This window comes from Equus quagga, chromosome 1, assembly GCF_021613505.1.
Source record: "Equus quagga isolate Etosha38 chromosome 1, UCLA_HA_Equagga_1.0, whole genome shotgun sequence".
In the NCBI taxonomy this organism is placed as follows: Eukaryota; Metazoa; Chordata; class Mammalia; order Perissodactyla; family Equidae; genus Equus; species Equus quagga.
The window spans coordinates 64,968,413-64,993,070 of NC_060267.1; the positions used below are offsets into that span (position 1 = coordinate 64,968,413).

The following is a 24,658-nucleotide window of genomic DNA, read 5'->3' on the forward strand; positions in this document are numbered from 1 at the left end:
ATTTTATTTCTGAAATGGTACAATTCTTGTTATTTCTGTGGCCCCTAAAATTGGTTCAGCCTCTAGTTGAGCAAAGATATTATATATTCTTATTCTCTTTTCCAGAGTGGTTCTTTATTAATATTTAGTTTTCTTCCCTGGGTTTCAAAATGTATATTAGACAGTAATTGGAACCAGACCTTGTGCAGGTCTCCAGTAGGAATGTAGGTTGATAGAAAAAAAAGCAAACCCCACATTTGGCATTGAGCCGCAGGAGCTTTGCAAGTGGCTAAGGGGGAAAGGGAAAAAGGAGCAGAAATTGGGAGATGAGGACAACCAAGAACATAAAGGCTCTGTGGCCAGCGTGAAAGGATTTAAAAGTTGGTTGTCTGCCCCTGAAATGGTTTGTGAAACAGTGAGAACGTCAGAACAGTTGTATTAGTTTCCTGTTGTTTTAAGTTTCTGCTCATGTCTTTTAAAAACAATTGTACATGTATGCTTGAACTTTAGAGTAATCCAATTCTGTGCACCTGAGATCCACGTAAGGAAAACAACAACATGTTTTTTGGTATCGCATAGTTACACAGACATTTGCCTGCACTCCTGCAGTGCTTGGGTCAGAGTGGTTACTCAAATGAGTACTATTGACCGTCAACTCCTTGAGTATTTAGGTACTTGACTGCCAGGTCCTCAGAGGGTCAGTTAGAGGAAGGAGACCCAAAACACTGTTGCAGAGCAGTAAGAACAAATGGGACAGAGAGAGGCAATGAAAGTCAGCAGGACAGATGTCACCAGATATACAACTCTCTTTTCTCAGTCCACTGAGCCCTGCTTTCAAGTCTCGAAATGGGAAATTACCAGCGATGGAGGATGTTGGACAGGGATAGAGTTCCCCAAGGTCTGTTTGCCTAGACCTCATCTTGATCTAGGATTGCAGGGGACCTTGTGCTCTTCCCAGACAGAGTCAGGAGCTAACTTAGGCCGCTCTGCTCCCAGACTTATGTGTTCACTGCTATACTGGGATGGGTTTTTTTTTATTATTATTAATATTATATTTTTGTGAGGAAGATTTGCCCTGAGCTAACATCCATTGTCAATCCTCCTCCTTTTTGGCTTGAGGAAGGTTAGCCCTGAGCTAACATCTGTGCCAGTCTCCTTCTTTGTACGTGGGGTGCCTCCACAGCATGACTGATGAGTGGAGTAGGTCCCCTGCCAGGATCTGAACCCCTGAACCCTGGGGCCGCCAAAGTGGAGCACTTGGAACTTTAGCCTCTTGACCACGACCTCGGCCCCCAAGGGATGGGTTTTTAAAACAATCATTTGTTTATTGTTTGCATTAGTTCATTTGTTGTTGTATTTCTCATTCCCAATAAGGAGGATATGAAAATTGCTTTGTAGTGGTTTTCACTTGATTCCACCTGATTGGCAGCTTTTACTTAGCACTAACCTTGAGGCCGTCGATTGGTTTTCTAGAAAGCTTTAATTTGGTAGTACCAGAGCAAGGCTGACAGTCTTGGAGCAGGAACAAAATGACCGCAGAATGCTAGTCGTGTTGATTGGCTGTGCTTCCTCTGGTAGAACAAAATTAAATCAGTCATTTAAAAATTTTAAGTCTAGCAAGATTTTGAATCTTTTTAATTCTGTGCACATAAATGTTCCATACATATCTATTGTATGAAACTGAAATTTTATAGTTCTTTTTATTGTAATTAAAAGTTTATCTAGAGTGAATAATGATCACTCAATTTATTCTGGATACCTAAAGAATTAAGATTCCTTTTAGTTATTCTTATTTATTATCCTTAAAAGTGACCTAGTCAATAGAAAAATAATCTAAAATATTAGGACAATAGTAAGAAGACGCTAAAGCTCATGGCAGGCCAGGTGGAAAAATTCTATAGATTTACCTTTGGAAATTATATGAAATCTTAAAATTTTGTTTTATTTTGGTTTGGGTTACTTTTAGGCATATTATTATGCAAGATTCTCTTTGGGGAATCCTGAACATTTTGTGTCATGTAGAACTTGCTTTTTGTATGTTATGTCTTATTATTGTACTTGTGAATGCGGTGATCACATTTTTAAGGATTTTGTTCTTTTATTTATCTATGTACATTTGGATGCAAAAAGACAAATTATCTAAGAAACAATTTTTCCTCTTTCACAGAATTAAATGTGAGAGAGTCTGATGTAAGAGTTTGTGATGAGTCATCGTGTAAATATGGAGGAGTCTGCAAAGAAGATGGAGATGGTTTGAAATGTGCATGTCAGTTTCAGGTGAGGAAACTAAACCTATTTTGAAAAATTTCACATTTCTCATATTTTATGATTCTACATTGTTCAAATTAAAAAGCTTAAAACACCTTGAACTCCGTAAGGAAGTTGGGTTCACAGCCCATTGACATTTTTGTCAGATGAAGCACTAGTGTTTGTACCTTCCATGCTGCTTTCCTTGAATTAAGTGGACAGACTGTCAATAATAGATGTGAAAATCCTTTGAAAAAGTATTAAAGTTCTGTTCAAATGTAAGGTGTAATTGTCACTGAAAGGAATTAAGGTACAGGCTGCAGTAGAGTCTCTTATTTAAAATGTTGGCATTTTTTCCCCCTTTCCTTTTCTTTCTAGTCTTTTTCTCTTCCGTTGTTTGCTGCTGTCTCATCTTTTTAGGCCAAAGAACATGACCGACTTGGTGCCTCAGGGTAGTTCAAGGATAGAGATGGACTAGAAAGGGGAACCTCAAATTAAGAGTGTGAATATCTTTGCTTTTCAGATGCTATTTTAGTTGTGATTCTGTTGTCTAAAAAAATAAGTATAACAAGGGAAGCAAAACGTGTTACACTCAGTTCTTCCTTTTTGTTTTTTTTCTGTGATTAAATTATAATTTGGCATCAGAATATTTCTCACAACATAGTCCCTGATTCTAGATTTGAGATGAGATTAAGAAGGAACTAGAATTTTTTTCACTCATGATCTCCATGATTTCGGATTTCAAGGGGAGGAAAGGGTACAGAGATCGTGTATCAAAGTAAAGGAGAGTCAGTATTTCCAGTAACCCTATAACCTCAGGCAAGTTTCTGTATGATCCATCTGAAAAGAGAAGGCATATTCTTACCCTTTCTTAGGATATTGTAATGAGAATCAAAGCTAGAAAGAGAGCTTACATGTGAAACCTCTTTGAAAACTGTAAACTATCATGTTGTTTATTTTCATTAAAAGTGGAGCGTTTAAAGGAGGAAGGGTAGCGGGGTATATTATTGTCTGGTCAAAGAGGTTCTTCATGATCAAAAGGGACTTTCCAATCGACTGTTTATTCACAATAGCCACCTTTGACATGGCTTAGCTGGCACCATCCCTCCCCCCACCGCCAGTTACTCGTGCAATGGTCTGGCCACTGTGTTGTGCCTGGTTCCCTGCCTGCTTCCCAAACCCTCTTAAAAGGGATAGCAACCAAAGTGAGCTGCTTTCCTTAAAAGAAGGTGTTGGTGTACATAGTGTAACCAAGCCCTCATGAACTTTTACTTCTTTCTGTTCTTCACATTAGGTAACTTTTTATTGATCTATCTTCATGTTTACTTAATCTTTTCTTCTGTCATCTCTGTTCTGCCCTTCCAGTGACTTAATATCAGTTATTTTATTTCTGGAATTTTATAATTTCTGTTTATCTGCTGAAATTTCCTGTATTTTCATTCCTTAAAAGCATATTTTCCTTGAGCATAGATATGATTGCCACTTTAAAATCTTTGCTAAAGATTTCATTTTATTTATTTATTTTTGGTGAGGAAGATTGTCCCTGAGCTAACATCTGTTACCAGTCTTCCTCTTTTTTGCTTGAGGAAGATTGTCCTTGAGCTGACATCTGTTACCAATCTCCTTCTTGTGGCTTGAGGAAGATTGCCTCAGAGCTACATCTGTGCCAGTCTTCCTCCATTTGTATGTGGGACACTGCCACAGCATGGCTTGATAAGCAGTGTGTAGAGCCACACCTGGGATCCGAACCCACTAACCCTGGGCTGCCAAAGCAGAGCACATGAACTTAACTGTTATGCCACTGGGCTGGCCCTGCTAAAGATTTTAAATAACATCTGGGACATCTCAGGGATCATGTTTGTTTATTGTCTTATGATTTGAGAATGGATTGTGCTTTCTTGTTTCTTCATGTTAGAGTGATTTTGAATTTGTCCTGCACATTGTGAATCTCTGAAAGAGTATTGTCATTTTTGAAACAGTTAAATGGGCTGAACTCAAACTGCAGACTCTCTCTTCTGTGTTCTGGACAGCAGCACCAATATCAGTTCATTTCTTTTAGCCTTGGCTGGGCTGCTTGGAGTCTGCCCCATGAGTCGTTCTGGAGTCAGCCAGAAATTTGGTCTGTTTATTTACAGAATCTGGGACTGCCCTCTGACTCTCTCCTTTCTGGATTTTTCTCTCTCTTTCCAGTGGCTCTAGTTGCCCTGAACTCTGTCATTTGGTTCTTCAAGCCAGAAGGATTGCAGGGTCTTTTTGGTGTTTGAGTCACCCTGTATCAGGAAGACTGGGGCTGTCACCTATTCCGGCTGTCTTCTGATATTTCCCCGGGTTAAATTCCTTGATGTGAATTGTTAGGCCAGTGGATACTCATATGCAGATTAACATTCTCACCAATAGTGTGTTAGACTGGTTGTCTCCCCTCAGCCTCTTGGTAGTGGATTTTCTCAGTCCTTTTTAAATTTTCTTGTGTGAAAGGTAAAAAAATTTTTTTTTAATTTTCATTGGATTACTAGAGAGATTCAAAATGTGCCATATCTTCATCATTTTTTTGGTGAATATTTCATACTCTTTGCCCATTTTTTGCAGTATTTTCTTTTTCCCTTGTGTTGATTTGCAAAGACATATGTAGGTATGTGTGTATGTATATGTATACACTGTGTATAATACACTATTTGAGTACTTATATCCATTAATGGTCCTAAACATTATATATATATATATATATGTAAGTTATATAACTCATAAACTTTCACGAGAACCCATGATGTAGGTACTCCTTTGATGTGGTTTTTAAAAGAGTCCCATATAGCCCATAGTAAACAACTTGCACAACATATAAGGTAGATAATATAATGAAAAACATGTCCTCCTTCCACTCCAGGCTACCAGTTGGTGTTCTCAGAGAGGACGCCTGTAACTTCTTATATTTCCTTCTAGAAATATTATGTTATACAAACATGTAGGTGTTTTAATTCCTCTTTAAATGCTAACTCATTTAACAGTATTTACCTTAGAGAGTGTTCCTTTTTAGTTTATATAGATACAAAAAAGAATATTTTAAAGAAGTTACCCCAGTGTCATTTTCATTTTGTTTCTATTTTTTGATAAAAAGTTTTAAATTTTCATATCATTTTTATCTTTGTCTTTACGATTCTGCTTTTCATTAATTGAAAGTCTTTCTCTGCAACTCTAAGATTGTAAAGAAATAGCCTTTTTGACTGTTTTAACATACTTGAACAGCTAGAAAATCCTCTCACGATCTGTCTGAATCCCTTGCAGTCTTACCCTGTGACAGCAGGAAAGGAAATGAGTTAGGAGTTGAGATCACTAGTTGTTTATCCATTGCCTGCTTTGTGCTGGGTGCTGGGCTGGAAGCTGGGGATATAAAGATGTTTCAAGGCACGTTGCTTGCCTTGTAGGAGCAAACTGCCTAAGGGCTTACAACATGATTTGATCCTGCTGCTGAGCCAGCCTTCTTTTGACTACTCTGCCTTCTCGTACGCTTATGTATCTGTTCAAGTTAGTTCTTGCCAGTTGAAGAAGAGTATCTCATATGCCCATTAAACACCTTTCTGCTGGATGCTTTAACAGTGTCTTTCAACTCATTTAAAAAACTTGCTTATGATTCTGCATGCTTTCAGTGTTAGTATAAGCTTTCTGGGGTGTAATTTAAACACATTTTAACAGATAATAAGATTTTAAACAAAGTCTAAAATTGTTTTTTTCAGTCTGTTAGTGAGAGGAATTATATCTTGCCATATTATATAAACAAAGCTACTTTCATTAATTTTGCACAAAGAAAAATGATCAATATTACATCTTTCCATTAAAACTTTGGTAATATACAAAGAGGAGTGCCTACAACTTCTTCCCTGTTTTCTTTCTTCTTCTCTCTGGAGTTCTCTGAACTGTGTTTCTTTCTTCCTCAATTTATCAGTGTCTGCTCTCGCTAGGTGTCATGCTCTCTTCTTAGACCTTTGTATAAAAGTTGGGGTTCTCCAGAGAAACAGAGAGGAGAGATATATTTTAAGGAGTGGATTCACTTGGTTATGGAGGCTGAGAAGTCCCGTGATCTGCTGTCTGCAAGCTGGAGGCCCAGGAAAGCCGCTGGTATAGTTCCAGTCCAAGTCTGAAGGGCTGAGACTCAGGGGAGCTGATGACATAAGTCCCAGTCTGAGTCCGAAGGCCTGAGAACCAGGGGAAGACCAGTGTCCCAGCTCCACAGTCAGGCAGAGAAAGTGCATTCTCTCTTCCTCCACCTTTTTGTTCTCTTCAGCTGCTCAGTGGATTGGATGATCCCACCCACATTGGGGAGGACACTTACTCAATCCACTGATTCAAATGCTGATCTCATCCAGAAACACCCTCAGAGACATGTCCAGAAATAATATTTAATTTTGGGTCCCTGGCTCCCCATCAGGTTGACACATAAAATTAACTATCACAACCTTGTTATTATTTTCTTATTTATTATTTTCAGGGTAGTGCCTGACACACAGTAGGTCCACCATAAATGCTTGAATGGATGTGGCTCCGGAGTTGTACACTGCTGCATCTTTCTAAACTACTTCAAATCACATTCGTCCAGCTCAAGAGAAGGTGTTGGGGAGAGTTCTCTCCCCCAGCAGGAGTGGCAATAGAGGAGGCAACCCTTAGGTTAGAGTCAGGACCTTAGCGCAGAGTCACTGCCTAAGCCAGAAGTTGCATGTTTGCATGTTGTTAACATTGCCCAAATCCCTTAATTCCCCCTCGTGCAATGAGAGGTCCCTAAGAGAGACCCTGGAAACAGACTGACCAAGGACCAGCAGGTCTGCTTCTCTCATCTCACGCTCACGCCTAGGTATGTGCTTAAGTTGAATTTCAGGGACATTGCCTGAACTGTTTTAAGCCCCCTGCTCACTATATCAGGTGACATATAGTCACCTGCTAAATAACTTGAATGTGGAGTGCTTAGAGTACACCAATTGTAAGGAATCATGGGTCTTCCACTTACTAGTTATGACCCTGGGCAACTACTTAAGATTCAGAAATGTTAATAGCAATAGCAAAACCAGCAAATATTTGTTGAGAATTTACCATGGCCAGATACAGATGCTAAAGATGGGTTTCTCGTATTTAATCCTCCTAACAACTTTATTAGGTAGATATGATGACGATTACCATATTATATATGGGGCTGGTGCTAGCCCACAGTCACTTGGATGGTGGACGCAGGGTTTAAACTCAACATTTGACTTCAGAGCCCCAGCTCTAAGCGCTAAGTCATGTGCTTCCCAGGAGTGTTAGGACATTTAAGTTAGATAGGACATTTGAAGTGGGAGCCAGCGTTTACTAGATAGAAACTCTTGTTCAATAACTGTTCACTATTACCTTAGAGATTCTCATTCCTGTCAGACTTAATGACCCTTTTTTTGTATGTGAGGAATATTCATCCTGAGCTGACATCCGTGCCAGTCCTCCTCTACTTTGTATGTGGGATGCCTCCACGGCATGGCTGACGAGTGGAGCAGGTCAGCCCCTGGGATCCAAACCTGCGAACCTGGGCTGCCGAAGAAGAGCATGTGGAACCTTAACCACTTGGCTGTGGGGCTGGCCCCATGACCCTTTTTTATAACCAATAATTTGTATTGCATTTCTTCACTATTCTTAAATGAATTCATAGATAATGTAACCAACATGAATACATAATTAAAGAAATCAATATGGTGTATGATTGCAATGTAAAGGAGAAATAAAAGTAATTTATAGTAAAATAAGTATTTCAAAATGTCAGTGCTTTGGCATGATTATGTTAGAAGACAGTACAGTAGTCAGATGCTTATACCTACTTATAATGAATGTTTGGATTTTAAAAAAGATCAGCAGCAATTTCATACCAGAATACTTGAAAACAAAAAACTGGAGGTATGATAGAGGCTAGAATGAAAACTAATGTTAGGGGCCAGCCCTGTGGCCAAGTGGTTAGGTTCGTGTGCTCTGCTTTGGCATCAACTCAGCACATGTTTATCCAACCGTTTTTAATTGTTGCATTATTTCTCGTAGTTTAGATGACTATCAAACAATTGTCAGTTTATTCAATGATTCTTCTATTCATGGCCATAGACGTTGGGGAATTTTATTTGGCTGCTATCAAATTATGCTACAATGAATGTCTTTGGCTGTATAGCCAGTTTGGATCCTGGGCACGGACCTACACACTGCTTGTCAAGCCATGCTGTGGTGGCATCCCACATAGAAGAACTAGAATGACTTACAACTATGTGCTGGGGCTTTGGGAAGAACAAAGGAAAAAAAAAAGGAAGCTTGGCAACAGATGTTAGCTCAGGGCCAAATCTTCCTTACAAAAAAAAAAAGAAAAAAAAGCATACCTTAAAAAAACAAAAGCGAATATTGGGATAAGTTATAACAGAGCAGCCTTGTTTGTATATGGTAAGTTTTACCATAGTTCCTACCTGAATGACTAGAGAAGCATTATATGGTATGTTTGTCTTCGCTCTGTGGACTGTCCTTTCCTTTACAGTACATCTAACATCATCCATCTGCTAAATGACAGTAATGTCCTTTTATTAACATTACAACCAAAGATGCCTCCACAGGGGCGCCCATCCCTAGGGGGTGATATCAGTACCTTTGAGAGCACTGCATTAGAAACTCGTTAAGCATTTGTGAGGGGAGAGTTGGGTTGAAAGTCTATAGACTTAGCACTTGACGTCTTGGAGCTTAGGGTGCCTGGCTAATTATGCATTGTACAATTGCAGAGTAACCTGTTGACTCATGCAGACATCATACAAGTTATTGTGTACATTTTAGGGAAAGAGAATAAAGGAATGTGATCCATGAAAAATTGGAGGAATATAGGAAAGCTTCCTAAAGTAAAATTTTAGTTTTAATTAAAGTTGATGCAGGAGTCTACTAATAATGTATAGCCAATCAACTTGGTTATAAAATATTTTATTAGAAATTGTTTTTGCTAGTGCTTGACATGTGGTGCCATGCCATATTTATGGTTTATAAAGTAAATTCACCACTTTTTAAAAGTAAATAAGTGATAAAAGTAAATCTTGTTCATTGCAGGAAAATTGAGAAAGAAAATCATAAACATGGAAATAAAAAACCATGATGACAGGGAAAGTGAAAAATTTATTGATGTTTTCTTCCAGGATTTACTTTATGAATATTTATTTTTTCTAAATAATTGAGATAGTTTTATGTAATTTATTTTCTTGTATTTTTATTTTATAGTATTTAAAAAATTTGCATTCAGTTTTGTGGACTAGATAATATATTTTAAAATGGCACAAAATTCTCAGAAGTTATATGTGTGGTGTTGTTGCCTACTTTTCACCCAACATTATGTTATCTTTTCCTGTCAGCCAGTATTCTTTTCAAAGGTAATTCTCAATGACTGGAATATTAATTCTTTGAACAGAGAAAACATGCTTTAATTAAACACTGCCTTCTTGGCTTTTTAGGTTGCTTCTACGTTTGCGATATTGATTTCTGTTTGAAATGGCTGTCATAAGTTTTCCTCTACAATGATTTCCTTCCGATAGATCCCTAAATGTGTAATTCTGGATCAAAAACTGCCTGCCTTTTTCAAGACTCTTGAAATGTACAATTGTCCCTTGGTATCCACAGGGGATGGGTTCCAGGACACCCTTGGATACCAAAATCCATGGATGCTCAAGTCTGTTATGTAAAATGGTGCAGTATTTGCATATTATGTGCACACATCCTCCTATATACTTTAAAGCGTCTCTAGATTACTTATAATACCTAATACAATGTGAATGCTATGTAAGTTGTTGTTATACTGTGTTGTTTATGGAGTAATGACATGGAAAAAAGTCTCTGCATGTTCAGTACAGACGCAACTATCATAGGTCTTTAGATCAGCTGTTGGTCGAACCTGTGGTTGGTGGAACCTGAGGACATGGAAGCCTTGGACATGGAAGACTTGGACGTGGAACCAGTGGTAGCAGAGGGCTGAGTGTGTTGTTAAATTATGTTCTTAAAAGTTAGGTTGAACCAATTTAGATTACCGTAACAGGGTATTGGTATGCCCACCATGTTTTGGTCAACAGAACGCATGTACCATGGTGGTCCCATAAGATTAATACCATAGAGTCTAGATGTGTAGTAGGCTAGACCATCTAGCTGTGTGTAAGTACACTCTCTGATGTTCACACAAGGACAAAATCGCCTAACAGTGCATTTCTCAGAAAGTATTGCCATCATTAAGCAATGCATGACAGTAATTGGCTATTTGTATTTTTTCTATAAATTTGTCTTTTGTCTATTTTTTATTAATTTGTATTATCTCTTTTTAGTAATGATAATAACTTGTGTCATGTTGTTATAATATTTTCTCCAGATTTTAAAGCTTTAGTCCTTTACATTTTTGACATATAGAAGTTTAAAAGCTTTTTAAAACATACAGGTCCAGTGTCATTTCACTGTATCACCTTTTTTCTTCATCTTATTTCTACTCATCCTTCAAGGCCCAGCTCACATTCCACTTTCTCTGAGGAGGCTTTTCTTGAATACTTCAGCTCACAGTGATAGGTATTATATATTATACTTACTGTCTTTAGTATGTGATCTAGCTTTACTGTATATATATGTATTTTTTTTTCTGTTTTCCTCTCTAACTGTAAGGTCTCTGAGAACATTTATCATGTATTTCTTTGTGTCTTCTTACCTTGGGACTCTGCATACTAGAGATATTAAATAAACAAATTTTGATAATAAAAATTTTAATAAAATATTACATAATTCATGCTCATTACAAACATTGCCAAGACTGTCCTCTTAGATTCTCTCACTGGATCTTTATAGCAAGCAGATGAAGTAGATAGGATAGGGGTTTCCATTCTCATTTTTATTGATAATTGATAGTTATTTTCATTATGAATGTGAACAAAGGTATGAAAAAGTAGCATAACTTTTCTTTTTTTAAACCAAATAAAAGAACAAACTATTGTGTAGTAGAAGACTGTCATAGTACTATAGTATTGCATTCATGAATATGAAGTAAACTATTAATATTCATGCCTAGTTCTGAATTTATTTTTGTTTTTTTCACAGTGCCATACAAATTACATTCCTGTCTGTGGATCAAATGGGGACACTTACCAGAATGAATGCTTTCTCAGAAGGGCTGCTTGTAAGCACCAGAAAGAGATAACAGTGGTGGCAAGAGGGCCGTGCTACTCCGGTATGTGGGCTGTTCTTCTGAGGAAATGTTAGAATTTGTTCTGCCATATTTTCTCAAAGAAGCTTCCAGTCAGAGGTCTATTCCCCAAACTGCTGGATGGACCTGTGGTGATTGTGTGGAGAATGGGGAGCTCTTTTTTGCCCCCATTTCATGTTGTTGCTTTTTAACCCCAGGTGGTCTTGTACTGTGTTACTTCTCAGTACATTTTTAATGCTTAGTTCCTTTTTTGTCAGGACTTTGCATATCTTTCACCTTATGGTTTGAATATTAGAATATTTGGGGTGGGAGATGATATGGGATCCATTTTGTTGATTTTTATTTTTTGAGGGGAAGGGGTGGGGTATATCCATAGAAAGCCATCAGTGGCCTCCCAGGGTGTGTGTCTTTCTAAGGCTCTTTTCTTCTTGCATATTCTCTTTTCTGTCTGCTGACCCTCATGACCCACCTCCCCCCAGTTGTTTGTATTTCCTTCCTTCTCTTTTCCTCCCTGAATCAGTGGTGGTGAATTTTGGAAGCCATTGATGTTAGTTTCTTACTTGCGTTTGTCTTTGGGGGCAGGGATGCAGGTGAATATGGTAATTAGAATTACTGTATGCAGGTGAAGGTGGAAACTATTCTTATTTGATGTTCTCCATTTCCTTTCTTTTTTTTTGAGGAAGATTAGCCCTAAACTAACTGCTGCCAGTCCTCCTCTTTTCACTGAGGAAGACTGGCCCTCAGCTAACATCCATGCCCATCTTCCTCTACTTTATATGTGGGACGCCTACCACAGCATGGCATGCCAAGGGGTGCCATGTCCGGACCCGGGATCCAAACCTGCGAACCCTGGGCCACCGAAACCAAACGTGCACACTTAACCACTGTGCCACCAGGCCGGCCCCCTCCATTTCCTTTCTTTATATATTATAGTGCCTATGGCACAGTTTTTGCTGGGGCTATATTACATAAGCATAATTGATTGATTGTCCATCTGGTCGATCTCAAACTCCAGGTCCATTAACATCACATGACTCAAAGCCCCTACTCTAAATTACATGGTTGGTATTTCTGGTGTGGCCAGCCCCCACTCTAAGACTATGGAGTGTAGCCAGCCTCACCCTAAGATCTGATTTGGTCAGTACCTTCCCTAAACAAGACACTTCTATCAGGTACGACATAAGTTACCTTCCAGAAGTCGAGGGCAAAGGCCAGACCTCTCTTTGGACAAGGCCAAATTCTTTTCCATACATTAGATAATTAGGTGCTTGGAGATATTATTATGATCTTAGGCAAATAGACTCATTTGATGTGGTTCTTAGATACTTCTCTAAGTACATTGTGTGTCACAGACTTGATTTAGAAACTGAAAAGGAATATGGAGTTCTTTACAATCCCAAATTAATTATGCATCATTTATGAGGAGTTTGTGTTTAAGACACCAGCTGCTTGGATAGACAGTGAATGTTAAACATTAGAAAGCAGAATGGTAGATTGGAAAGAACACTGTACTAGAGTTAAAAGACCTGACTTTTAAAGTAACTCCAGCTCTTATTTACTGTATGACCTTGGACAAGTCCCTTAGCTGCTCTGAGCTCCAATTGCCTAAATGTTAAGTGGATAAAATCTCCTGGGGTTGTTAAATGAGGATTGAATGAGCTAAACTAAAAGGTGCTATATTGATCCTGTAATTTACTGGGTGGGCCAGTGTTGTTCATGTCATTGGTCTTTTATTGGTTCTATTCCCTGTGGAAATAACATTCTCTTTTGCTTACTTGAAGACTCCTCTTTTAGGCTTTAAGATTGAGCTTAAACCTTTCCTCCTCTGTGAAATCTTTCTTCTGTGGCATCTCCTGGCAGAGTTTGTTCACACTTTGTGCATATCTCTATGTATATATCATACTTTGTTTCTTTTATCTGACACATCTATCTCCAGCCAGACCAGTCATTCCTCAGCAGGAAGCAGTATGCCCTGCCTAGGGAGGTACATCATAATCCCAGGGTTGGGGTTGAGTTGTGTGGCTAGGGGAAGACGTGTATACGGTGAAATATAATCTACAAGAAGAACTCAACTTCATTATCAGACTAGTTACAATATTTAATTTATTTTGGAATTCTAAATGATACTAAAGATATGAAATACAGTATTTATTAAAATTGGACTTGAGTTGAAAAAAGTTTGGCAGTAAGTATCTCATGCACTGAGACTGTCTTATTTATCAGTTTATTCCTAGCATTTACCATGTTGCCTAGCACATAGTAAGTACTCAGTCAATGTATGTGGAATAGGAGGAAAAAGGGAGTGTTTTCCTAAGAGAATTTTGGTCATGAAAACAATTTTCAATTGAGTTCCCTTCTTCCTTCTCTTTGTTCTACTCTTTTTTTTTCTCCTCCTTACTCAGAGAAGATGTAATTTGTATGGTTGATTAATCAAAATTGAATGTAGTCTAAGGCTTTCTATAAAATCCCATGAAGATTTTGCAATGCATACTACATAAAATATGTATTTTCCCAGTTCCTCTTTCTGCCGTATCTGGGAATTTGATTATTGTCTGAAGGGGCTTGAAGGGAAGGGAGCAATATTGTTAAGGGTATTGTCTCCCACTTTAGAGAACTATTTGAAGAATTGGAGTAGGTTTTCTAAGACAGCCTCCCCCTCCCCCCCAGAAAGTGCTAGATGTGTCAAGTTCTACACTTGACATCTCTACTTTTTTGCTGCTGCATGCTGATGATATGATAGCATTATCCTCCTTTCAGCATGCTCTGTGCCATATGTTGGTTCTTTCAGGATTGTAAAATAAATATTTAACATTAATTGCATTTTAGACGGGCTTCTTGCTGGTGACTCTGAGGAAGGCTCTTTAATGTCACTAGTAACAAGTGTCCCATGTACACGCTGGTGAGATTTCTTCAGATTAGGTTTCCTAGAGGAAGTTAATTTCATCAGTAATCGGAAAACCTCAGCCTGAGGTTTTTTCCTTCTAAATCTTGGGACTTTTTTTACCTTTTGGCTTTTGGCCTTCATCCACAGATTTCATTAAGAAGATTTTTGGAGCAAGACCCAAAGCTCTTTTCTTCTCTTTCTAATAAAAAGAGCTTATTCGTTATTCTTCTCAAGCTTTAACAAAATTAAAATTTTCTTCTACCTTTAGGTGAGTTAATAAAATTATTTCTATTTAGCCATTTACTTTACAATATTTATTGGTCTTTACTCTGTGCAAGGCACCTGGATATTTCCTCAATGGGCTACAAAGATGCATGAGTTATAGATGATTCTGTGTCCAAGGAATTTATATTTGGAGAAAGGCACAAAACAGGTATATAAGAATAAACTGTTAGGCATAAAAAAATGAGAAAAGGGCAACATGAGAATTGATATCATAGTTTGATTTTTGATAAGAAATTTTATTATTTGATAAGATGAAATTTCCAGGAAAAGTGTTCATATTTGTTCTTTGTTTTTATTCTCAGATAATGGTTCTGGTTCTGGAGAAGGAGGTAAGTTTCAAGTACCCCTTATGGGACATTTGTTTTCTTTCACTTTTTTTAACAGCTCTATTGAGATAAAATTCACAGACCATACAGTTTGCTCATTTAAAGTGTACAATTCAGTGGCTTTTAGTACATTCACAGAGTTGTGCCTTCATCACCACAGTCAATCTTAGAACATTTTTGTGTACCCCAGAAAGAGACTCTGCACCCCTTAGCCATCACTTCCAACACTTCTATACCCCTTCGGCCTAGGCATCCTTTGTTTCGTGCAGTTATTTTTCATGAAAGGTTTATTGTCAGACAAAGGGGAAATGTTGTAGCTCCTGTTAAATTGAGGTTGCACCAAAGTGCCTTCTACTTAGGATCGTCCCCACGAGTGATTTTGGCTTGGACCACAGTGTTTGTAACTCTCTCCTACTCCTTGCTTACAAATTTTTGCTCATAAGGAATTTTTAAAGTACAGAGTTTAAAAGCCCTCATGTGAGTTGTGCACAGCAAAAGAGAAGGCTTGCAGAAGAACTAGTGGAATTTAGGCTTTAATTTAAACCATCGTAATTTTCCTGTTTATGTTTTGATTTTATTTTACAAATATATGAATTATTTCTGCTTTTTAGAAAACTAATATTTGGTAATAACATATAACAAAATTTCTTGTAAATTGTCAGAATCGAGAATGACTAATCTATTTCGTAGTCTAATGAGGCTCTAATTCTTAGTGAGTATCCACTGTTTGCAAAATAGCGTTTGAGGTGCTATGGGGATTCACGAAAAGAAAACTTACTCTGGTAAAATTCATGCTTACTCAAATGAAAACTAAGTTCTGATCCTTTGAACACTGTCTGAAACCTTACTCTGGGCTTCCACATTTGTTAGAATCCTAAAATTTCAGAAGTGGAAGGGACTTTAAAGGTCACCCAGAAAATAGAACTGTCCTGAGGAAGAAGTTCAGGGATGACAGCTTCATTGAGGGGTGGAGGAGGGGGGGATTAAAGCTGTCCAACGATAGAATTTGATTTAAATGGAGGTATTTGGGAAGAAGCTTCATGATCACGTGTGAAGGATCAGATCATAAATTCTGGGTCTTAAAGCTGGAAAGGATTTTGAGAGACCATGTGGTCCAGCCCCTGTGGTCAGATATTCAGTTAGGAAACTGTCTCTGTTCCTCTATGAAAGAAGTGAAAGTTGATCTCAAGATTTGCTTAGGTAGTGCACATACTGGATGTCTTGCTCAGAGGCTGTGGGTTGACAGTTTTAGGGAGCAGGAGTTAGAAAGGCTAAGTGTTTTTCTCAGATTAATACACCAATGTTAGTGAGCTTATGGTGGTTGTATGACTTCTAGATCTCATGATGTTTCTGAGGCCTCAGAAATACTTAAGGTTATTATCCCTGGAATCTCTTTGGGAGTATTCACAATAATTTGGGGAGGATTTCTACTTAAAGTGCAGGTAGACGCCAAAAATTGGAAGTTTGGAAGTATTAGCAAACAGGCATATTAGGTGTGTGTCCTCTCCTTTTAATACCCTCTTTACTGATTGGCCTCTCCGGCATAAGGTGTTCTTTCCCCAACTAGAATGAGAAATCCTTGAGTAAACTGCAGTCCCTAAGTTGGCCTCAGAAGTGATCTCCCTGCCCAGTTTGAGATTATCAGGCTAGGATCCACTCTAGCTGAAACCCACAAATGTAGGGTCCTCTTCCGCGTGGGATGTGAGCTGACTTGGGGACTGGTGGTATGCACTGTTTTTTGTGGTGGATCATAGGAGACGCACATACTTCTGCATTCTGAGTATTTTTGGCTGTGCTAAGTGGGAAAGTAGAAAAAGGGGCAAGTCTTTTGTAAAGAGACCTCTTCCTTTTTATTTCGGAGATAAATATATTTTTTTAACTCTGGAATTAGTTGTTGTGTGGTCAGAAAGTCGGGTGTGAACTGATATGAGGAAAAGGTGATGGTTGTACTTTAATGTACTTAATCATTTTTTAGCTAACCAGCATTGCACAGGCTATTTCAATAGGGTAATCACTGGACTAAATTTATTGCTCACGTTTCTTTTTTTCCTCTCTCATTTAGTGTTATATGGTAATTCTTTTAAAGGCAATTAATTATCAAAACCTACTGTATTGTTCCTTTGTACATAGGTTAAGGGATTATTTTGCTAGTACCAGTACTTGTTTTTCATCACAGAATATGTTACAGTCAATATTTGCAAGATTTTTGGGCTCAAGTGTGGATAGGTTTTGGAAGTGATTTTTATGAAGAATTTGGGTACAGTCTCCCCAGAAGTAGGATAATGGCTGCTGAAAACATGAAACATATCTGGAAAGGATCCCAACGTTCCGTTGAAAATTTAACTCTTCTTTTTAAACAGAAGAGGAAGGGTCAGGGGCAGAAGTTCACAGAAAACACTCCAAGTGTGGACCTTGCAAATATAAAGCTGAGTGTGACGAAGACGCAGAAAATGTTGGGTGAGTTCACTGAGGGAAACTGACTTGGAGGTTAATTGTCAGCATGATTATATTGTAGAAAGGCTTCATTTAAGCTGGTTTGTATATTTTTTGTGTGCTTTCTGTATTTGTTTGTTTAATGCTAGTATATTGACTTTTCTCTTAAGTTGATATAATACTGTAGCTATTTAAGTCAGTTTAAGTGTTAAATTTTAGAATGAAAATCCATTTCTAGTTTTTTTGGTTTTTACCTCTGCTTTTTTTTCCATTGATAGTTTTATGTATTTTATACCAAGTGCTAATTTTATTCATCAGAAATATTCTTATTCTGAATTATCCTACTGTTATCCTTTCAACTAGTATCAATAATAAACAGTTTCTCTTTTTCTTGCATTTTTACACAAAAACTTTTCACATATTTTTATGTATTAAGAAAAGTCCAAAATGATTTCAAAATTTTAGGTATAGTAAGTAATCCCTGTTGGCACGGATTGACATTATATTATTTTCTCATGTTCAGCCTTCACTAAGGTGGATTGTAGCTAGACAGCATAGTCTGTCCAATTTTCAGTTCACTCCCTGTAAGAAATGGTGTTGTTTGATGGAATAGTAACGCTACAGACATCATCAACACAGTTGTGTTCGTTTCTTCCTTTCATCAGGTTCCTGTTTATTTATTCCCAGTTTCGACCTTCTTTCATTTCCCTGTGGTGCTTGCTTTTGGCGTAGTTGATTCTAAAAGCTTTAGTGCTGACTTCAGGACCTTATACCACAAATGGATCTTCACTTCCTCAATTTCCCCTTAATTCATATTTTAAAACATTTTATAGAGACTTGTGCTTTCTTCCTTACTCATGCATATTTTTGTTGTGTATTTTCTAGTCCCATGTTTTATTCAGCTCTTAAATGCATATTCGAACCTTTCACTGGACAGTAGCAATGTGGTTTAATTAGCGTTAATCCCCGAAGTGAGTTTTACAAATCAGAATCACACCATTTTTCTGTATTATGTTTCAAAATCAGCTATTTGGATGGCACTTGGTAAAATTAATGTCTAATCGCTCACTTGGTGTGTATTTAAAGAACGTGAGAATTGGCAAAAGAGCTCTAAGTTCAGTAAGAAGTGAATTCAGCAAAACCTGCATTTGCTCTGTTTCTGCACATTGGTTACTTGGGTTGACATGCATCCATCTGTTTCCGTCAGAGTGGTTTGATTTGGAAGATGATGTTTTCCAAAGTAGGTGTTGGTTTGTAGAAGGAGAGAAATGATGAGCAATAGGAACTTGCAGAGAGAACAGATAATGAATGTTGTGCTCTCTTCTTGCTTTGTACTAATGATACGCGTGATGGAACACCACTCTGTGTGTGTGTGTGTGCGCGTGCGCACGCGCGCATGTGTATATTTCTATAGAGATTTAGTTCTTTTCTTCAGGGCTGTTCTGTAATAGTATTCAGAGTCAAAATAGCTATCAGTGATTGATTGGCTTGGTCTATTGATCTGTTTTTATTCCTTCGACAGTACCTCCATTCAGTCCTATTTTATACATTTCTCTGCTGTCATTTTTCATCCCTTAGTTGAAAGATCTAGGGATCTTTTGCTTAAAAGTAGAAGAGATTCCATCATGTTGCAGAGGCAACCCGAAATATGACATCTATATGGTAAAATACACGTCTTTCTCTGAACACCGCCTCAGGTTATAATATGTAGTCTCTGTCCATCAGAGCAACTCTGTTGTGTGTACCAAATTGATTTTGTGTGTGTTTCTTACTTGAGAGCTTGCAACCACTCTTCTTTCAGATACAGGCTCTCTAATCATAAGGAAGTGGACACAGACCGGGAAAGGGCTTACCAATATAAGGAGCCTGCAGGCTGAGCAGCCAGCTAAGGGGCACGTAAACTGGGACAGCCAGGTCCAGGCCAGGAAATTGATGCCGTAATAGGAAAACATTAAGGAACCAATTGGTACCTTTACCTAGGAAATAAATGATTAAGCTAAAATGGTTGATCCTACTATGGAAGGAGATAAGAAATTTTAGGAACATCTAATCTTTTAGTCTATAAAACACTTATTACTGATGGCAGTTAAGTTTAACAATTTAAATGTATCTCAATAATTGTGGTAATTTTTAAAAACTTTTAAATAGGCCATGGTGCCAAGAAAGCTATATGGAAGTTACTTAACTCCTCCAAGGCACCTTCTCTTTGCTTTTCATGGTTGCCACCAGGGGAATAGAAATGTGTTTGTCTAAGGATAATTTTGACCCAGCCTGCTAGACCTATGGAAAACTGAGATGCTGAAATATGACATTAGCCATTAAGCCTTAATTTTTATGTAAAAACCTCTTTTTAAAAAGATTTTTTAACTTTATTGATATTATGATAGTTTACAGTCTTGTTAAATTTCAGTTGTATATTATTGTTTGTCACTCATATTGTAGGTGCACCACTGCACCCTTTGTGTCCATCCCACACCCCCCCTTTCCCCTGGTAACCACTGATCTGTCCTCTTTGTCTACGTGTTTAAATTCCACATATGGGTGGAGTCATATAGAAATTGTCCTTTTCTATGTGGCTTATTTCACTTAACATAATACCCTCAAGGTCCATCCATGTTGTTGTGAATGGGACGATTTTATCCATTTTTATGGCTGAGTAGTATTCCATTGTATATGTATACCATATCTTCCTTATCCAGTCATCAGTTGATGGGCATTTAGGTTGCTTCTATGTCTTGGCTATTGTAAATAATGCTGCACTGAACATAGGGGTGCATGGGTCTTTTGGAATGGCTGATTTCATGTTCTTTGGATAGACACCCAGTAGTGGAATGGCTGGGTCATATGGTAATTCTGTTTTTAATTTTTTGAGAAATCTCCATACTGTTTTCCATAGTGGCTGCACCAGTTTGCATTCCCACCAGCAGTGTATAGGGGTTCCTTATTCTCCACAACATCTCCAACATTTGTTACTTTTTGTTTTGGTTATTTTAGCCATTCTGACCGGGATAAGGTGATATCTTAGTGTAGTTTTGGTTTGCATTTTCCTGATGATCAGTGATGATGAGCATCTTTTCATGTGCCTATTGGCCATCCGTCTATCTTCTTTGGAGAAATGTCTTTCATATCCCCTACCCATTTTTTGATTGGGTTGTTTGATTTTTTGTTGTTGAGTTGTGTGAGTTCTTTATGTATTATGGAGAGTAACCCTTTCTTGGATATATGATTTGCAAATATTAAAAACCTATTTTTTATTAAGAAGATGTAATGTAACTTTCTTATTAAAAGATAAAGTTTCAGTTATTAAAAATAAAAGGTCTTAGTTACAAACCAAAGACTCATGTCATGACTTAATTGTTATAAACTCTACTAGAATCAGAGATTGTTAAGGTTGGGTAGGATCTTAAATTTATTTTCTAGTCTAATCCTTTCACTTTACAGATGAGAAATTTGAGGACTAAAGTCAGAGGATTTTATGGATTGGATTCTCCTGGGTTCCAGTACAGCATTTTTGTTAGCATCTGCCTTCCTCTATTTGCCTTTTTTATTCGTAGAAGGATTGCTGTCTTTTTCCTACTTCAAGGAATGCTGCTTGATGACTTTAAAAAACGCTACCCTCTTCTTCAGCCTGGTCCCGCCTGTGATTTCTTTCTTTCCTTGTGTCTTGGTCAGTCTTAAGTACTAGCTGCTTTTAAATTCTTTGTTTACTCCTTAGCTGCCATCTAGAACACCACATGCTTATTTATTGGTTTTTCTATCAGTGACTTTCAGACTTTATTGACCACAACTCCACATAAGAAATATGTTTACACTGTGACCCAGCACTCCTGTACATATATTGCACGTGATTATAAATACGTATTAAGTAAAACAAAGTTCTACGAAATGATACCTTTATTAAATGCAGTATACTCTAATATTTTCTATCTTATTTTCTTAAAAAATCCTGGTGGTGACCCATTAAGTTGACTTTATAATTCACTAGTGATTCTGACCTACAGTTTGAAAAATATTGCCCTATAATATAACTATAGTAGATATTATATTTCATGTTATATTTTTAGGTATGGATATTCATTTGAAAAGTATTTTATCTTTTCTCATTTTGAAATGTCTTTCCCATTAGAAGAAGTGTTGTATAACCTATCTGGTTTCCAAAGGGCAGCTGAAGTCTTTTTCTCTTGCTTTAAAACTCTTCCTCTTTTTCTCTTAATAGTTAAAAAAAACCCTGGCATTTTGGGGTAGAGGATAAGTGATAACCATGTAAGTTAATTTTCTATTAAGGGAAGTGCTCTTTTTTTATTTAGCCATTTAAATGGAAATTGATTTAAATATATTGTCTTCTTAAACAGAGTATACAGAACATATTTGAACATATTCTTAGTGTTACATAGTGTATAGTGTGTTACAGCTTTTGCACATTGTTACATAAATTTTTTCCGCTCTTATGACAGTTCTGTCTGGTGGATAAGGCAAGGAAGTATTATCCTCATTTTATAGGTGAAGCTGGGCTCAGAAAGGGCTGAATAGCTTGCGATTGAGCAGCAGATCCAGAACACAGGTCTTATGACAAGGGATTTCTTCCTGTAACATGTGTAATGGCAATTGTTTCACCCCTACATTTAAGGCTCTATTCTGATTCATGATTTGAGTTAATTTTTCTTCTCCGCTGTCAGGCTCTTAGCTGCTGCTGCTGCTGCTGGGTGCTGTCAGTGTGCCTTGTCAGTGACTTACTGTAGGTGACCCCAACTTTTAATTTGCTTCTCTGCTTACCTGGAAGAGGAAACAATATGCTTGTAGGAACTGTCTCTAATATAAGAGTAAATTCTAAATGTAAAATCAGAGTAAATAGGTTCTTCTGAGTGAAGTGCATGGACTTTTATTTATTGCATGTATGCAAGAATGAAGTACACTGTCTGTCTCCAATGACATTGTGGGCTTTGCATGGGTTCGTGACAGCTGTCTTCATTAACACTTACCTTTTGAATTTATACCTAGAGCTAGGTAGTTGAGGTTCCAAGAAATTTGACTCCCACATAGGTGAGGTTTCAATATTTCATAGTGACCTTCTAAAGTACAGTGGACAGACTTTCTGCTTCGTCTTAAGACCTGGAAATAGTACCTGCTTTACAGGAACTTATATTTCTTAAACCATATTCTTAGCAACCACACCCCGTTTTCTTCTAAACAGTATTTCTAGTATGTTCAAGGCTGAAGTTATTGTTACGAGATAGCCATCAGCTGTTTGTCTGGAGAGTGGGGCCAAATAATCGTAGAACTCCTTCACGTCAGTGCTTTTTAAATACCTGAGCCCAATCCCTGCCCATGAATGGGGTGAGGAGTCTGTAGAGCCACCAGGCACGATGTCAGCACAGGTGAGTTATAAACATCCTCAAATTATGCCTTTGCACTTTGTGTGCGACGCGCTTTGTGGAAACTGTCCTTGCTCTTCTGCCTCTTTGACGTCAGTCTCTTTGGAGATGCTGTTTCCATTTTCTTCCCTGAGTGATGTGAGATCTCGGAGTTGCTCAGAGAATCGTGTAGGTGTGTAGTATGACAGACAATGTTGATAAGCAGTAACCCACCTGCTGGACATCTTTGTCATTTGTGGCACCGTTTTCTGTTTTGACGCTGGTTGCTGGCCAGCGTCACCCTCTGATGAGTCTCTCCCTCAGAACGTGCAGTGAAATCTTTCTCCTTGTTTTTGAGAGAGTAATGTTGTACACCTCTGTCCTCCCTTATGTCCTCCTTTCTGGAAGCTGCATATAGTTTTTGAAAGAAGAACCGAAGAAGTACTTTCCTCCCATTATCTGTTCTTGTTTCCTCATAATCAGAGATGACAGTAATTTTTGCCATTTAACATTGCCTCCCTCTGGATATGTAGAATACTAGATTTTTGAAACTATTTAGGTTTGTTAAATTCCTACTGTGACCCCTTAGATTATCATGGAAAAATAATTGTATGCTGTCCTTTTTCTTCTGTTAACAGGAAATAAACACTATTAAAACATTATTTTATATGAATAAATATATAACAATGTTATATAGTAAATAATAAAGAATGTTGCTAAAGAATGTTAGCAATGACAGGCTCCTTTGTCTATAAATACCTTCCAGTAGATCTCCACAGCTGCCAGGAAAGGTGTCCTTTGAAAAGTTTGTTTAAAATGCGAAACTCTGTATCCTCATGACCTCGGGCAGCTTTCTGAATGCTGTGTTACCCTTTGCTACTTCGCCTCTGTTATGCTCTCTGCCTGGAGTCCCATCCCTGTTTGTCTGCTGGTTTAACTCTCCTACTCTTCTTCTAGACTTAGATGAAGTATGAGTTAGGCGGGAAGTCAGCAGCTCTTCCTGGAAGCCTCCCTCAGTATCTTCCACAGTCCTGTGAGTTGGGTGACCTTATTCTGTGTTTCTCTGTGGTCTTGAGCACAGCAGCCTCTGCATAGCCCTTATTATCCTGTTGGGATCACTAGCACATGGTGGGCTCCCTGAGGAAGGGACTTTGTCTTGCTGATTTCTATGTTGGGTGAATTCGCCATAGGCTGAGTATCTTAGAGTCCCTCTATAGGTCTCTGTTGAACTCTGGCACTTCACACTAGGGCTTTATTATTCACTTGGGACTGCACACAGTGTCGTCTTGAGGATTTAATTTGTGTGAAAAAGACTAGAATTGTGCAGCACTTGTTGCAGGCTTCCTTGGGTGTTCGTTAAATCTAAATAACTTCACATAAATTAGTTTAAGCCAGTGTTTTCCTGAGTGCAAAATAAACTTACTGTATCATGAAGGAATGACACTTTCTGTGTAGAATAAGGAGAAAAGAAGGGAAAGGGTAGATATTTTTCAAAAATAATAATAATAATACCTTTCAGATGTACATAGTATTTGATGATTTCAAAGGACTTTTTACAAAAGCTTATTTGATTCTGTCACCCATGTTATGAGATATTATCCCTATTTTAAAGACTCAGAGTTGCAATTTGCCAAAATCATACAGCTAAATCATAGAAGTCATTGAATTTATTCACTTATTTATTTATGTATGTATGCATTCCTGCCTTTGAAATTCTCAGTATTAGAAATTCAAAAGCTTTAAGGCTTTACAGTAAAAGGTCTGTTTCCCAACCCTGTTCCCTAGCCACCCAGCCGTCTTCACTAGAGGCAGTCACTGTGATGTTTCTTATTTAATCTCCCAGAGATATTTTATGCATGTTCAAGCAAATATATTCTCTTTCCTTTTTTAAAACTAATGGCAGCACACTCTACATACTGTTTTATGCTTATTTTAAAACTCTTACTGTAAAATGTACATT

The 24,658-nt window shown here is 37.7% G+C and overlaps 1 protein-coding gene across 4 annotated transcripts in view; it reads left to right on the plus strand.

The window, feature by feature from the left end:
* Positions 1 to 24,658, plus strand: part of LOC124226091 (tomoregulin-1) — a 121,170-nt gene that overhangs the window by 61,567 nt on the left and 34,945 nt on the right. For all 4 annotated transcript variants that reach the window (XM_046638912.1, XM_046638919.1, XM_046638904.1 and 1 more), the window contains 4 exons: positions 2,147 to 2,256; positions 11,314 to 11,443; positions 14,891 to 14,917; positions 17,275 to 17,371. In XM_046638912.1, coding sequence (XP_046494868.1) covers positions 2,147 to 2,256; positions 11,314 to 11,443; positions 14,891 to 14,917; positions 17,275 to 17,371 — 364 coding nt within the window. The remainder of the gene's footprint in view (positions 1 to 2,146; positions 2,257 to 11,313; positions 11,444 to 14,890; positions 14,918 to 17,274; positions 17,372 to 24,658) is intronic.